The sequence below is a fragment of the Euprymna scolopes genome, chromosome 10 (genome assembly GCF_053919585.1).
Source record: "Euprymna scolopes isolate OS-2025 chromosome 10, ASM5391958v1, whole genome shotgun sequence".
NCBI lineage: Eukaryota > Metazoa > Mollusca > Cephalopoda > Sepiida > Sepiolidae > Euprymna > Euprymna scolopes.
In genome coordinates, this window is record NC_136491.1 from 60,820,499 (window position 1) to 60,835,743 (window position 15,245).

A 15,245-nucleotide genomic window follows, 5' to 3' on the forward strand; every position below is an offset into this window, starting at 1 on the left:
TCAAATGTGTGTTTCACACGTGTTTTTGTTTGTCTTTTCCCGCGACAAATCGATTGTGATGGCACAATCACGACACCAATTGCTCAGGAAACAACTGCAAACTGGAGAAAACGAACACAATTTAATTTTTTTTAAAACAAACAAGTAAAAATATTAAAAAAAACAATTTTCTTTTGCATGCTCCTTTTTTGAGATGAGTTCTAGGAGAAAACACCATCACTAGGTTTCTCGGGTATGAATTCTTATAATTGAAAAATCCATTAAAATCCATTATTAAAATTCTTATAATTAAAAAATCCATTATTATGAATTGAAAAATCCATTGTTGAAGCTGTTTTCTTTTTAGCATTTAGCATTTTTAGAAAAAAAGAAAAAAAGCAATGCCATTTTGTTTTAATGTTCTGTTGCAATTTTTTGCCGTGAATGCTCTTTTTTTTTTTTTTTTTGGAAAAAAGTAATTTTCTTGAATTATTACTAACTTTTTTGTTTATATTTTATTTTTGTTTTTTTTTGTAGTTTCCGTTTTATGAAGTTCAATAACCAACAATTTCAAAACATTATTCAATTATAATTACAAATAAAAGGAAATGTGTATCTCAACAAATATTCGTAAAATTTCAATCCCAAAGAGCGTTGATGATGTTACATTTGATGATCTTTGGGATTGAAATTTTACGAATATATGTTACATCATATACATATCGAATATATACAAATATGTACGAATATATACATCATCAACGCTCTTCGGGATTGAAATGAATTACTCTCGTCTTGGGGAGGCCTCATGTTTTGACAAGCTGATCTTAAATGGAACACATACACTAAATCCGTTGCCAAGGCCGCTGGAAAAATGGTGGGATCCAATAGATATCTCACTGTTGATGCATCCTTGGTATAGATAGCTACGTCCAGGTACGTCCAAGAATGGAGTACTGTTGCCACATCCAGGCAGGATCTGCTAGAAATGTCATTACTTAGTTTAAAATAGGCTTCGTAACCTTTTCCCTGCAACCTCTAGCCGAGCACCTGCCATGAAAATAACGATAAATCAACTCGCAACATCTCTTCAGAATACAGAGACGTTATTTTCATGGCAGGTGCTCGGCTGAGCTCGATTCTATCGCCTCCCTCGCCAAACTTTCACCAGAAACACTCGTCACTCTTTAAATCACTCTAAATGTAGATTCCATGAGCAAAGGTTCTTCCATTTCCACTACACTTTGGTTGTCTAACGTAAACAAGTGTTTGAAGTGTTTGATGATATTCTTATTCTACTGTTTTACCTTTATTCTCGAGTGACCTCTTATGTGATAAGTTGTGATGCCAAAAAAAAAAAAAAAGACAGGATCCAACATCCTACGTTGCCTCTGACAATTCAAATGATATATCTTCTGTAATCAATTTTGTTGGCAATGAGATATGCAAGTTTTATTTTGAAATGAGCGTCCATTCGTTTATGTGTTGTCTGGATTTTGTCATCATAAATGTTTACTGACTCAGTCCTATGCAGAACAATTGCTAAATGGCATAATTTACATCTAAAAACTGTCTGGGGAAAATAAGAATAGAAATAAACACTAATTATCAAAATTGTCCATTGGCTTGGTGAAAGGTTCCATATTGAAATGTGCATTTATTTATCATTTTTAGAATATAGAAAATATTGCTGTAATTTTTTGGTTTAACTAAACTAAATGACTAAACAATTTTTAGTGCTGAGTCAAAACTGCAGCTAAACGCTCAGTTATTGAACAAATCTGACAGGGATCAAGAAATTAACCTTAATTAATTAAGACAATTTCTGAAACCTCAGCACTCTGCCTTAAATAGAACAGTAATACAAAAGTACGACATGAAAAGAAACTAGGAAAATCTCCATCATTCCAGTCATTCTAGCAAGCAGCTGTCTAGCTGAAAAACAACTGATAAACCAAGTTCAAGAGTTAGAATCTTAAAAAAAGATCTTTATTGGAATGTCTGAAATAAAATGTTTACCAAAAAAAAAAAATTTGTAAAAAACTGTAAGAGAATTAGGGGTTTTATTTCTAGAAGCCATAATTCCTTTCTTGAAAGAAAAACTGAAAAACCATTAATTCATTAAACCATTAATCTTCTTATTCTATTTTCTATTGCGTCCATTGCGTTCCAATGCTCTGATTATAGAACCATCCTGATAACTCTTTAACCTTGGAATCTAACAAGTGATCTGCCAGATTAGACTTGAAATTTTACTGATTCTATTTCAAGGTTAGCAAAATATTCTGTTAGTCAACATTACTGATCAATATCTGACCCTTTACTTAAATCTGATTCCTACCTTTCTGCTCAATAAAGTCCTTGTAACCTTCCAATCATGAATTTGTCATTGAACTCATTCAAATCTCTAAGACTTGTTTTGTTGTTTTTTGTAATTTCTTTGTCAGTTTGTGTGTATTGGACTAGGAGAAATGTGACGCTTGAAACTGGATTGTTCAAAGCAAAATTTTTATCTCTTTTTAATATGTCGAGAACTAAATAAGGTCTGGAATAATTTGGACAGTGGTTTTTTGACTGCGTTGTTCCTGATAAAAACGTATTTACAGGTGTGAATGAAAATGTTTGGGTCTGGCTTTTTGGTTGGGGTGAATTTTAATCATGACATTTTATGTTTTAAACATATGTTTTTATGACAAAAGTTGTCGTTGGTATTGTTTTCACAGAATTGTCCTGGTAAAATCAGTATTGATCCGAAAACTAATTCTGCATGTGTGCTCTGCAATTCTGGAATTCACGGCAAATTGTCTGACCAGTCCGCTTTGGATGCTTTTAATTTCATACCGTTTGCATAAGGGTAGACTTAATGTGTTTTGTTCCCAATTCAGCGAAAATCGCTCTGGCTATGGTTGCGGCTATGTCTTGCTGTCGGCCATCTGCTGAATCTATCGTGGCGACTACCACGTGGGCGACTACTACCATGGACGCGCGGCTTTACTACAACTGCCATTTCTCATTCTTCTACTTCATTTCCTTTTTTCTACGCGCGTTTCATTATTTTCTTTTGTAGCGAGCTAGGATTATTATATCGATGGTGACCCATTATTTTAAAATGAAATGAATGTATCTGAACGAAACACCAGTGTGTTTCGTTCAGATACATTCATTTCATTTGTAAACAAATCCGTGGCATGCACGAAAAATAATTTATCTCTAAAAAAATCGAACTTCGACAGACGGACAACGGTCAGGTTACCAAAACCGAGACAAAGAATTAGCCGAATCTACGGTTGAAAAGCAGCAAGCCGACATACGTCGACAAACGCGATTACATTATCACAACGACACCGCGACATTATCACAACGACACCGCGACAAAGTTACAAGCGAAGAAGTTTAAGCAGGAACCGGTCCACATCACAAGATAGACAAGATGTTTCCGAGAAAGGAGATTCGGCGTCAACGCGAGAAAATGTTCAAAAAAACAGCACAGGGAAACGAACTTTCCAGCCAGTAAACAACGACGATTGTGGCTGAAGCACAAAAAAAAAGTTGACAAAATCCACGGATATAACTTTTTAATAAGACACCAGAGCGGAAATCAGCGTCACACCAACACCGCATGGCCACCCAACGAAGACCCAATTTTTCAGCCTATATTTTTTGTACCGTTGGCAGCCGAAGAAAACTTTAAACTTAAACCTGGGAATGCGAAGGAATTTTTTCTGGAATTTCAGCGTGACTACTCCAATTTTGGGGGCAGACTTTTCATTTCAACCTGTCTGTCGACATGACTCATCAATGAATAAGACCACAGGATCGCCCGTCTATTCAACACCCAGACGCTTGAAATAAATACAAATTGGCAAAATCCGAGTTTCAAAACGGCCCTCGAAAAGTGCTTGGTCATGAAAGCTAACAACACCACATCGTGCCTGTGCACGCTTAAACGCGAAAACAGTTCCAGATCCTATCCCCCATATCTATGACTTCACCAATGGATTCCAAGGCGCCACAATTTTCTCCAAACTGGACATTTTTTTAAATTCCAGTCGCAGAAGGAGACATTCATAAAACTGCACTGACCACACCATTTGGCCTTTACGAGTTCCTAAGGATGCCTTTTGGGCTGAGAAACGCCTGTCAAACTTTCCAGCGTTTGATTGACAAAGTTTTCAGAGGTCTGCTGTTCATATTCGCTTATATGGATGACGTTTTATTCGCCAGCAGAAACCTCGAAGAACACTAGCTACACCTGGAACAAACTTTCGAAAGACTGTCACATTTCGGTCTGAAACTAAACACCGATAAATGTGTTTTTGGCCACCAGGAAGTTCAATTTCTCGGTCATTTAATTGACAAGGTCATCCTTGTATGACCGAGAAATTGAACTCCCCTTTGCCTGAAAAAGTAAGTGCCATTTCAAATTTCCCTCTAAGGCCTACAAAATGGCGTACTTGTCTGACACTTTTTGCCTAACTGTTCCGCGTTACTCGCACCTTTAATGGACTTGTTAAAAAAAACAAACCAAAAACCAACAGTTAGTTTTGGAAGGACCTGCACTACAGGCCTTCGAACAATCGAAAACTGCTTTGGCAAACTTCACCAAACATATATCCAAGATAGCGATACAAGAGATACACTTATGATGGACGCATCGGAAATAGCAGTAGGAGCTGTCATTCACCAAATTTTTGACAACAAAATGACCCCTATTTCATTCTTCTCTGCCAAGTTAAACAAAGCGCAAACTAAAAATAGTACTTTCTCGAGAGAGTTACTTGCAATTTACCTTGCAATTAAGCATTTTAAACATCTCCTCGAAGGCATTAAATTTTCCATTTATACGGATCATAAACCCCTAACATTTGACATGTCAACAAATATGGTCCACAAGAAATTCGACATCATAGCTCAATATTCTACCGATATACGGTACGTAAAAGGACAAGAAAACATTGTAGCTGACGCTTTATCTCACGCAACAATTGCTTCTATATATGGAATTATATATATGGAATTAATAGCACAAGCAATTAGCCGATACCACGCTCCGAGCTATAATCACTGAAGCTAAAAGAAATGCCAGCTATAATCACTGAAAAGCTATAATCACTGAATCTATCACTGAAAAGCTATAAAATGAAAATAATCACTGAAAAGCTATAATCACTGAATAATCACTGAAAAGCTATAATCACTGAAAAGAAATGCGAGCTAAAAGAAATTCAGAACAACTTTCTATTGCGATGTTTCACAAAAACATCACCCAGCCTCAGATGACAAGTTTTCCAGCACTTCCACATTTTGTTCCACCCAGGAAAACGTGCCACTGTGAAATTAAGGAACGTTTTGTTTGGCCAAATTATGAATAGGCACACAAAATCACCCTCAGGAACTTTCAGTGTAACAGATGCTAGGTTTACTCATTAGTTATGTTAATGTAGAACTTCCATTTGAATTGTTTGTTTTTTTTTTTTTTAAGATAAACATACAAAATTCTTTATAGAATAATTATAGAATAAATAAATTTCTGTTGATTTAATACGGAAATGCTCATTACTTTCACTGTATGTTAAGTAATTCTTTGGCATCCTGATGATTTTTTTTTAAGCAAATACATCTTGACTATCACTGAAAAACAAAAGAACAAAAAAACACTATAAAGATGAAAAAGTGCAGTATAAATATAGCTGGAAAATAGCTGCAGCTTAATCAACAAAGAAGATCACAAAAAAAAGCCAAAAATCACCACCAAAACCAAATAAAGTCTCTTGGTGCCTTCACCAATTCTGCTTTTGAGAGATTGTATGCACCAGATTGGACAGTAAAATCACACAAGAATAACTGAAAAGAAAAAAAAAATTAGTTTCTTTTTAAATAGTTCATTTAAATAAACTGTTACTGTAACCATTATGTTTCAATTTTCTTCAATCGATCAAGTCCGTGTTTTAAATGTAATTTTGTTGGTTTGAAATGTTTACATTTTAAATAGCACACAAAGTAACAACATTTTATGCAAAATTTCAGTAAAGACAAAATTAAAACATTTCCATCTATGTCATTTATAAGGATATAAAAATACACAAGCATATCATTAAAAACAATGTTTATTCATAGGAAAGTTACATTAAAGATATGTAAATAACTTATTTTAGGAATTAAAAATTAAAAACTGTTTTTTTTTCTGGCAATTCTTAAGTCAAACATAAAAGACTTAGCATTTATTAACTTAGGTGTTGTCAATTCCAAAACTGAATTAAAATTATTGAACAAAGATTATTGTATATTTTTAAACATTGAAACTTTTCAAATCATATACTAAATAAAAAGTAGTGTTTATTTTGGTTTGGTTTTGCCTTTTGGACATTTTTATTGTTTTTCTACCAAGTACAAGATGAAATTGTTTCTGAAATCTCATTCCAAAGAAAAACTATTTAAACAAATTTTGTGTTATTAAAAAAAAAAAACAGTATCTAGCAAGAGTCGTAAGTTATATATATATATGAATATAATATGAAATACAAGCATATAATTTTATATGCTTGTATTTCATATTATTTAGAATACAGTATAATACATTTCATATTACAGAATACATATACAAGTCAAGAGCCTATACATGTATATAAATAAATACATCCACATTCATGCAGCTACAATATATATATACAAATACATATTTCAGCTGGAGCTAAAAGCTGTCTGCAAGTATGTAGCCAAAATGATGGGATAAATTTTCACTAATTTATATAATAGAGATAAATAGATATAAAATTGATAAAATTCCCAAAGGAAAATAGTGAAATAATAGTTAATTCTTTACACCATCAGAATTTGAAGATTTGATACCGTTAATTATGTGTTTGTCAGAGATTCCCATGAAAAATATGGGAAAATGAAAGAATTGTGGTTGGTTGTTTTTTTTTTAGAGAAAGTCATTGTTATTTTTTACGCAGTCTTTCCTATGACATGTTTTCTAGTATTTTTTATGCCAGTTTCATTGAAGAATGAATTTGAAATTTGTTTATGATTTAAAACGATCAAATTTTATTTCCTCTTTCAGATTTTTTAACTTCATTTTAAAAAATTTATTCTTAAAAGTTTTTAAAAAATAAAAATACAAAGCTTTTTATTTTCTTCTAATTCGCAAAGGATTGTTTTTACTGAATTCAGCCCTAAATTGTATTCTCCTATCTCTGCGAGTCCGAACAACCAACTTCACTTTCAAGCAAATCTTGTCGAGAGGGACGTTTAGCCTTGACCATATTTCCCTTTTTCTGGATAATTCCTCGACATTTAACAACCACTGAATAACAGACTGCCCACTCATTGGTCCAGTTTTGACCGTCATACATTGTACTGCAACTGGTTATTACATCTTGTAATGTTTTGCTTGGGAAAAGATCTGAAGGAAAAAGAAAAAAGAATTCATAAACTTTCAGATATGAAAATTATAAAATATAAAAGTTAAATCTATAAGAAAGGAGAATATATTTTCCATATAATATGGCATATAATATGGCATATAATATATAATATGGCATATAATATGGCATATAATATATAATATAATATATAATATGGCATATAATATATAATATGGCATATAATATGGCATATAATATATAATATGGCATATAATATATAATATGGCATATAATATATAATATAATATATAATATGGCATATAATATATAATATGGCATATAATATGGCATATAATATATTTTCCATATAATTTGCCATATAATATGGCAAATTGGTTTGCCACCTTCCCGTGGGTGGTTGGCTTTGTGTTGTCATAGCTTTCATCAAGATGTAAAATGCACACTCTACTTTGCAAAACAAATCAACTCTTCCAAAGCCAACCTTGAGAACCGTTGTCAAAGAAGAGTGTCAGTCGAAAGTCACTGGCGAAAGTGGGCTTTAAATGTTAAACAAACATGGCATAGAATAGCAATGGATATCACTCTAATGAGTGATGAAGGCTGATTTTTTTACATTGATTGACAGCGGCTCTGATTGGTTTGCTCAGCAAAATGCGAAAAGTATTCAGGGGAGAGTGTAGTTCTTTTAACGCACTCACCTCTTAAAGACAGAAGATCTGCTGTCGATACGCGGGGGCTGGGATGGGAAGAAGAAGAAACAGTAGGTGTGGCTGGTTTTATTAGGAAAAAGGTGAGACTAATCGCGAGAATTTCTGAGACTTCAAAGGGATAAAAGACCAAACTTGGACGGATATGTGCTCAAAACAGAAAACTGGCGAGAGAAGAGAAAAGTTTCTTTTAAAAGAGAGTTCTGCAGTATGAGGCAGAAGGACCCAGTAGGACCCAGATACCTACAGTGTGAGGCAGAAGGACCCAGAAGGACCCAGATACCTACATTTGCTTTTTATGGCTACACTAGCCTGGGTGCCTGGCATTGCCTGGGTGTTTGGAGGTGTGTGTTGAGCAAAAAAATGTGTTAGTAGGCAGGCAGGCTCAAACCCGTACCACTAAGGAGGAAAAGAATGTGAAAAAAAAAAAAAAGTGATGCACCCATCACCAAACTGAGAGTGACATATTGTCAATTGAAAAGATGGGATGACTTTCAAAATTATTGCGAAAAAGCGACCTCTCGCTGTAAAAAAGTCTCCATGTGAGGTGAAGGAATTAATGTTTTTAGCCAATTTTTTTATATTTATCATCCGAAGGGTCGGCATTTAAAATAATACCAATTTCGTGAAAATCCGTCACCTCTGTCAAAAGTTTTAGGCAGACATACAAACATACATACATACATTTAAACAGACAGGTGAGATTTATTTTACAGATGGTAAATTTGCAGATATTGTAGCTTTTTTTTTTCTTCCTATTATTCCGGTTTACATTTACTGTATACAATTTTTATAGCCCCATATATTACCATAAAAATTTACAATTTTTTTATAGCCTCATATATTACCATAAAAATATACAATTTTTATAGCCATTACCATAAAAAGTTCTGACACTGACTACTAGTTTTATTATCATTATTGTTATTTGGTTGCTATTATTATTACTACATCTGTTACTTATTGTTTTTATCAGGGTTCGTACAGAGTTTCACTGTTCATTTTCAAGGATTTTTCAAGGCATTTTAAAGTTTTTCAAAGCCTTCTCCAGACAAAATTTAAGTTTTTTAAAAACAAGATTTGGGATTTGTTTTACAATCCACATCAATTTGAAAAATGATAAAAAAAAAAAAAAAATCAAATATACAACAAATAAACGTTACCATAGCCAATAAAAGTTACTTTTCAAACTATCTGCATTATTTTTTGTGTTTTTATGTAGTTTTAAATGCTTTTTATTTCATCTCAAATATTAACTCTCTTCATGACTTTTAAATTTCCAACCAAAATTTCTGCCATCTTGTTAATTTTTTTTCACCTGATAGACCTAATTTTCAATTATCACTATATCTTTTTTGAGAGATGCTTGGTATTCACCTTTGGAGAGTCCTGTCTGGGCAAGTTTTTTTTTTTTGAGAGAGGGGGTCATTTTTATTTATAGTGGCCACAACTACCCCTCCCCCATTCCCCAAAAATTAAAATCTAAATGAGAGCACGGAAAAAAAAGAAAAAAAGATTTGACCCCCCCACCCAAAAAAAAGTGAGAAATAAAAATGACCCTCCACTCTAAAACAAACTTTCCTTGCACAGACAGGATTCTCTAATGGTGACCCCCCCCCCCAATCGTGATAATTCAAAGAAGAAGCCATGATAACCATCTTATTTAGAAATTTAGAAGCCATATCTTTATGAGTTAATATTTGAGACTTATTAGTTATGGTAACATTTATTTGATATTTAACCACTTTTTTTCAAACCGCTGTGGAGTGTGAAACAAACCCAACATTTGAATTTGATATATAAACAATCATAAACCAAAAAATTAATTAGTCACAACAGAAAAAATAATTTTCATTCATCTCTTTATTTCATGAAGTAATTTTAAAGATCACACATTTATTTTACATGGTAGACCGTGCAACAAAACTGGTTAATTATTTACAGCTTTCATTAGTTTTGTGTCATCCATGTGTGATTTCACGGCACTTTCAATCATTTTGTTCAAAACAAATACCTTTTTACAAACAAAACAATATGCCTGTCGACAATCATATTTACATTCTCTGAGTCATTTATATTTGTCCAGCAAAGCACGATTAAATTTTGTTCTTTTCCCCATTGTAGATTGATCTATGCTCAGTTTTACTTTACACCTTACTTAACACCTGTTACAAATTAAAATTTATTATTAGCACCTGTCACAAGATGAATAATTTTATTAACACCTGCCACAAGATGAATATATAATTTCCAGAATTATGGATGCAAGAATTAAGTCCTTTTATCATGAAACTACACAATAAACAGATAGTTTTATGATAAAAGGACATAAGTCTTGTATCCACATTAACAAAATACAATTTCAGAACAATGTATTAGGTTGAGAAAAAGGTTTTGCAGAATTTTTAATTTTGTTTTCAATGTATTTTCAAATAAGTTTTCATTATAATACCTTTACTTTGTATACCATTTTAAAGAACGTTTTTCTCTTTTAGATTTTAGATCGTTTAAATTATAATCGTTTTAAAACAATTATGTCTTCTTTTCAGAATATTGAATACAAGACGGAAAAAAAGAAAACTTGGATTTTACTTAAATTCAAGGTAAAACCAAAAAGCTGCCTGTGATATCAACAAAGCATTTGGCCAATGCATAGTACAATCGTGAGTTATGAAATTTTGTGACAGCGATGAGATTGTTGAGGATGATGACCATCGGATGCTGAGAATTATGAGCAATTAACTGTTGAAGACTTTGCTTCTGAATTAGATGTATACGATGATTTCCAACAACTTGATTGGAAAGATAAATTGGTACCTCACGAATTGAACAACAGCCAAAAGAAACACAGTGTCATCTTCCTTTCTTTTATGCAACAAGTACGACCCATTTTTCGACTGGGTTGTGCTTTGCGATAAACAGAGGGTTCCTCACAACAACCAGCAATGCTCATCTCGGTGATTAGATGCCAACGAAGCTCCACGATATTTTCCAAAGCCAGAGTTGCATCAAAAGAAGGTTATGCTGACTGTTTGGTGGTCTGCGATCCATTACAGTTTTTTGAATGCAGGCGAAACCATTATGGCAGTAAAAATACTATCAACAAATGGATGAAATGCACCAGAAAGTTCAATAACAGCACTCAGCATTAGTCAACAGAAAAGGCTCAATTCTCCATGACAATGTCCAACCGACCCTGCAGAAGTTGAAAGAATTGGGCTCTACCTCATCTGCCAGACCTCTCACCTACCGACTATCACTTTTTCAAGCATCTTGACCACTTCTGCATGAGACTTTCTTCAGAAACCTAAACAATATCAAAAACGCCTTAAGCAACTTCATCATCACCAGAACACAAAATTTTTACATTACTGGCATAATTACACTTGTTTTGTTTGTTTGTTTTTTACACACAAGTGTGTCGATTGTGATGATGTTTTCCCCATGCATTAGAATAGAAACAGAACTTTTTGAAGGAGACCTTCAGATTGTCCTTGGACTGTATTTTTTTTTGTGTTGAATACATCAATCAACATTGCTGATAACATCATGCTGAAAAGCACTGTCCTGTTTGACATCACCATTGACTGAGAAGTCATCAGAAGCCTCTCCATCATCTATGACACAAGCCATCATTTCATCATGAAATTGTTCAATAATTGAAATGAATTTGTCAGAACATCCAAATTTGGCCATGATCTTCCATAGACTTGCCTGGTTTATAGTGTCAAAAACCTCAGTCAGATCAACAAATGTTGTGTAGAGGTTCTGGTATTGTTCCTAACATTTTTTCTGGAGTTGTGATATGAAAACCACGTTGACTTTCAGGGAGGAGGCCATCGTCCAGATGTTTGATTAAATAACTGAGTACCAGCCTTACAAGAATTTTACCAGTTTTTATGTTGAAAAGAGATTTTTTTATGTTGAAAACAGATTTTCCTCTATGGTTGTCACAGTTCTGTTTCCCTTCCTTCTGTAAATATGCACCATAGATGCATCTTTGAATTCCTGGGGAATTAGGTACTTCACTGAGAAGGAAAGAAATAACAAATGTAGCTTTTTTGTCAATGTGGGACCACGATGGCATACCCTCAGAGATATATCTCTGAGGGTATGCCATCAGAGCCTGGAGATTTACCACAACTTTTACAGCTTTCTCAACTTCCTGGATGCTGGGAAACTCATCAAATGTTTGATTTGCTTTGATTTGATGAAGTTGTGCAATTGCCTAATCACGAAGACCTGTTCAGTACAAAGTTGAACTGCCCACCTGTCTAAGATATTGACACGCTCTGGTATCAGTTTTGTCTCATTAGCGTTTAGCAGAGAAGTGCTGATAGCCTGTGATTCATATATTGTTTTGAGGGTATCATAGAATATCTTTGAGTCATGCATATCTGCATATTTTTGTATTTTCAGAGATTTATCACTGAATTATTTATCTTGTATTTAGCACAGTTTTGTTTGGTCAGTACAGTGGATTGCTTCCTTTTTAAAGGTGGAACTTGGATCCTGCTGAAATGTGTTATGACACTTATGCTTTTTGTGAGTAGTTCCTGTATCTCCTCATCATTTTCGTTAAACCAATCCTGATGTTTCTTCTGAAATAATCCAAGTACTTCCTGTGATGACATTTGTACAGTTTCTTTGAAGAACGTCTAGTCATCTTCAATGTCAGAATGACCAAACAATTGATCCAGTTTTGCATTGAGATTATTCACAATGAGGATTGCATTTGCTTCTACTTTTAGTTTGGAGACATTTTTTTCCTAAGGCCACCGCTTGTTTACAATACTGAGTTTTAGCTTGGAGATAAAAAGTCTGTGGTCCATCCAGCATTCTGCACAACATATGGCTTTGGTAATCAGAACATCCTGTCTGTCTATCTTTCTGGTGATTACATAGTCAATGAAATTCCAGTGCTTGGATTTTGGGTCCATTCAGGTGGTTTTGTTTCTATTTGATTGACAAAACACAGTATTGGTGTTTAGATCATGGACGATGCAGGTCTTTAGCAGCAGCAACCCATTACTGTCACACTTGTTAACTCCATTTTTAACAATAGTTCCTTCCCAGGTTTGCACCAACTCTGGCATTAAAGTCACCAAGAATGAATAATTTATCTCCTCTGGGAACTGTTGTCAGTTTTTTTTTGTTCTTGATAGAACCTGTTCTTCACCTCATTATTTTCTTATGTGTTTGGTTTTAATAGCAAATCCAACTCCTGCCTCTTTTCCAACACTAAATTTGCTCCAGATGAAGATATAGCTACCTTTTTCCTTTGTGAGTTGACCTTGTTGACAATTTGTTTGGATTGTGTCCCTTGTACTGTGAGCAGTTGTCTCCCTTTGTTAACTGACGATGTGGACTGTAAATTAGGCACTGAGTTATCTCCCTTTGATTTTTGTATAAAAGGAACACATGTGGGTCTTCTTTCTCTTTGGTATAAAGCTTTCTTTGTGTAAACACGCTCTGTTATCAGTTTTGTCTCATTAGGATTTAGCAGAGAAGTGTCCCTTTATGAATCTTGTGTGCTGATAAAATACTATGCTGTTAATTCATTTGTTTCTTTGTCATCGTCAAGATATACCTCTGTAAACAACCTTGGTCCAATTTTAAAGGCACAGCATTAATTTTGACCTCAGCACATGGACTTAGGTTCATGCGGGCACCTGTACAATATGATATCGCCCGGATGACGCCGTTTGCATGCACCGGCTTCTAAATCTTTGACGATAAGCCTCCGGTACCAACTCGAAATTCTGCAGAATAGCCTTTTTGATTTCCTCATAGTTCGAGCTGTCAGTGTCACCTATTTTTTAGGACCATTCAAGTTTGTTGCTGTCATTTCAAAATGAGGGAAATATTCGTTGATATTTTCCTCTACAAATTTTGGTACCACTCTGACTTGCTTTGTAAGGTCAAATTTCTTGTGGTTCGCTTCCGGGTCAGTCCTGACCAGTCTTAGTCCTTGCAGCTTGGTTTCCGGCTTTATTCACACCAATTCAATCTTGGCCTGGATCCGAATTTTCTCAAGCTCTATCTGCTTCAACTGGTGGCTCATCCAGTGTTTCTTCCTCAAATACTTGTTCGTCCACCATGTGCTCCATGATTGTTCGAATTATTGCCCCCTTTCTCATAGATTTTCAAACGTTCAGCTCCAACCATTCGCCGACTTTTAATAGTCCACTTTTCCTCATCACTTCCATCTACATCAAGGAAGGTTCATTCAGAACATCCTCTGTTCCCTCCATTTCTCTGCCTAATTTTTCCTCACCTTGTAAAAAGATTTTTTAAAATCTAATGGAATACTGACTCAATGGGGAAAATAAATAGTATTATTATAACCTCGTTCACGAGCCCTTATGTAACATCCTTGGTTCGCTTTTGACTCCAGCCATGTGTGCATCATGTATCATATGTGATATGATACATGCCTGCATGCATCGGCTTAGAGAAGAGTAAGGGATTTTACTACTAAGGGCGGCCACTTGACTGGTTTCCCATCAAGCTCATCACCTGACTCCAGTCGGGTTTAGGAAAATTTAGTTGTCTATTAAATTTTCCCAGATCTCCAATTAAGATGGCTAAAAGCAAAGTATGCACAAATACAAGGCAAACATTCAATATGGAATAATAAGAAGCAGGAGGCAGGAGGTGGGATAACAACAAAAACAATAACCAAGAAATGAAAGCAGTAAAAAGTTCACTGATGATGGAGGAAAAGGCAGTTGCTGTTTAGTCTCAGAAAAAGGGAGAGGATTAGTTCCAAGATAGAATCAAAAGTTTGTTGAAAGATACATTTGCGCCGATAAAGTCTGGTTGACTAATATGCCGGGTTGCAAACAATATAAATGTCATTTTGGTGAGGGGAGAGACATGGAGAATTTTACAAACCTGCTTCTCATGCGAATCCAATTTAATAATCCAATTTAGTGAGTTGCACAAGGAAGAAATGTCCTTTTTCTTTTTTTTCATGTTATTTCCACCACACGGTGACATGCAACCGCATAACATTTTAAAGTTCCATTCTCTTCAACGCTTTTGATTTTACGGAGCCCAGCAAAATACATCCATTGCTTCCAATAGCCAACTCTGACTCCCCTTCTCTCTCTCTCTATCTTCTCAGCTGCCGCTGATGTCTTTGCTTACATGCCATGACAACCCCATA

The 15,245-nt window shown here is 34.6% G+C and overlaps 1 protein-coding gene across 4 annotated transcripts in view; it reads right to left on the bottom strand.

Annotated features, from left to right (window-relative positions):
- Positions 1-6,068: 6,068 nt before the first annotated feature.
- LOC145286008 (glutamate--cysteine ligase regulatory subunit-like) overlaps positions 6,069-15,245 on the bottom strand; it is a 329,284-nt gene continuing 320,107 nt past the window's right edge. For 2 of the 4 annotated variants that reach the window (XM_080134609.1, XM_080134607.1), the window contains one exon: positions 6,918-7,384. In XM_080134609.1, the coding sequence (XP_079990735.1) occupies positions 7,170-7,384 (215 nt within the window). In that variant the 3' untranslated portion in view covers positions 6,918-7,169. Of the gene's footprint in view, positions 7,385-15,245 lie in introns of all 4 variants that reach the window. The other 2 variants (XM_080134608.1, XM_080134606.1) reach the window with 2 other exon arrangements.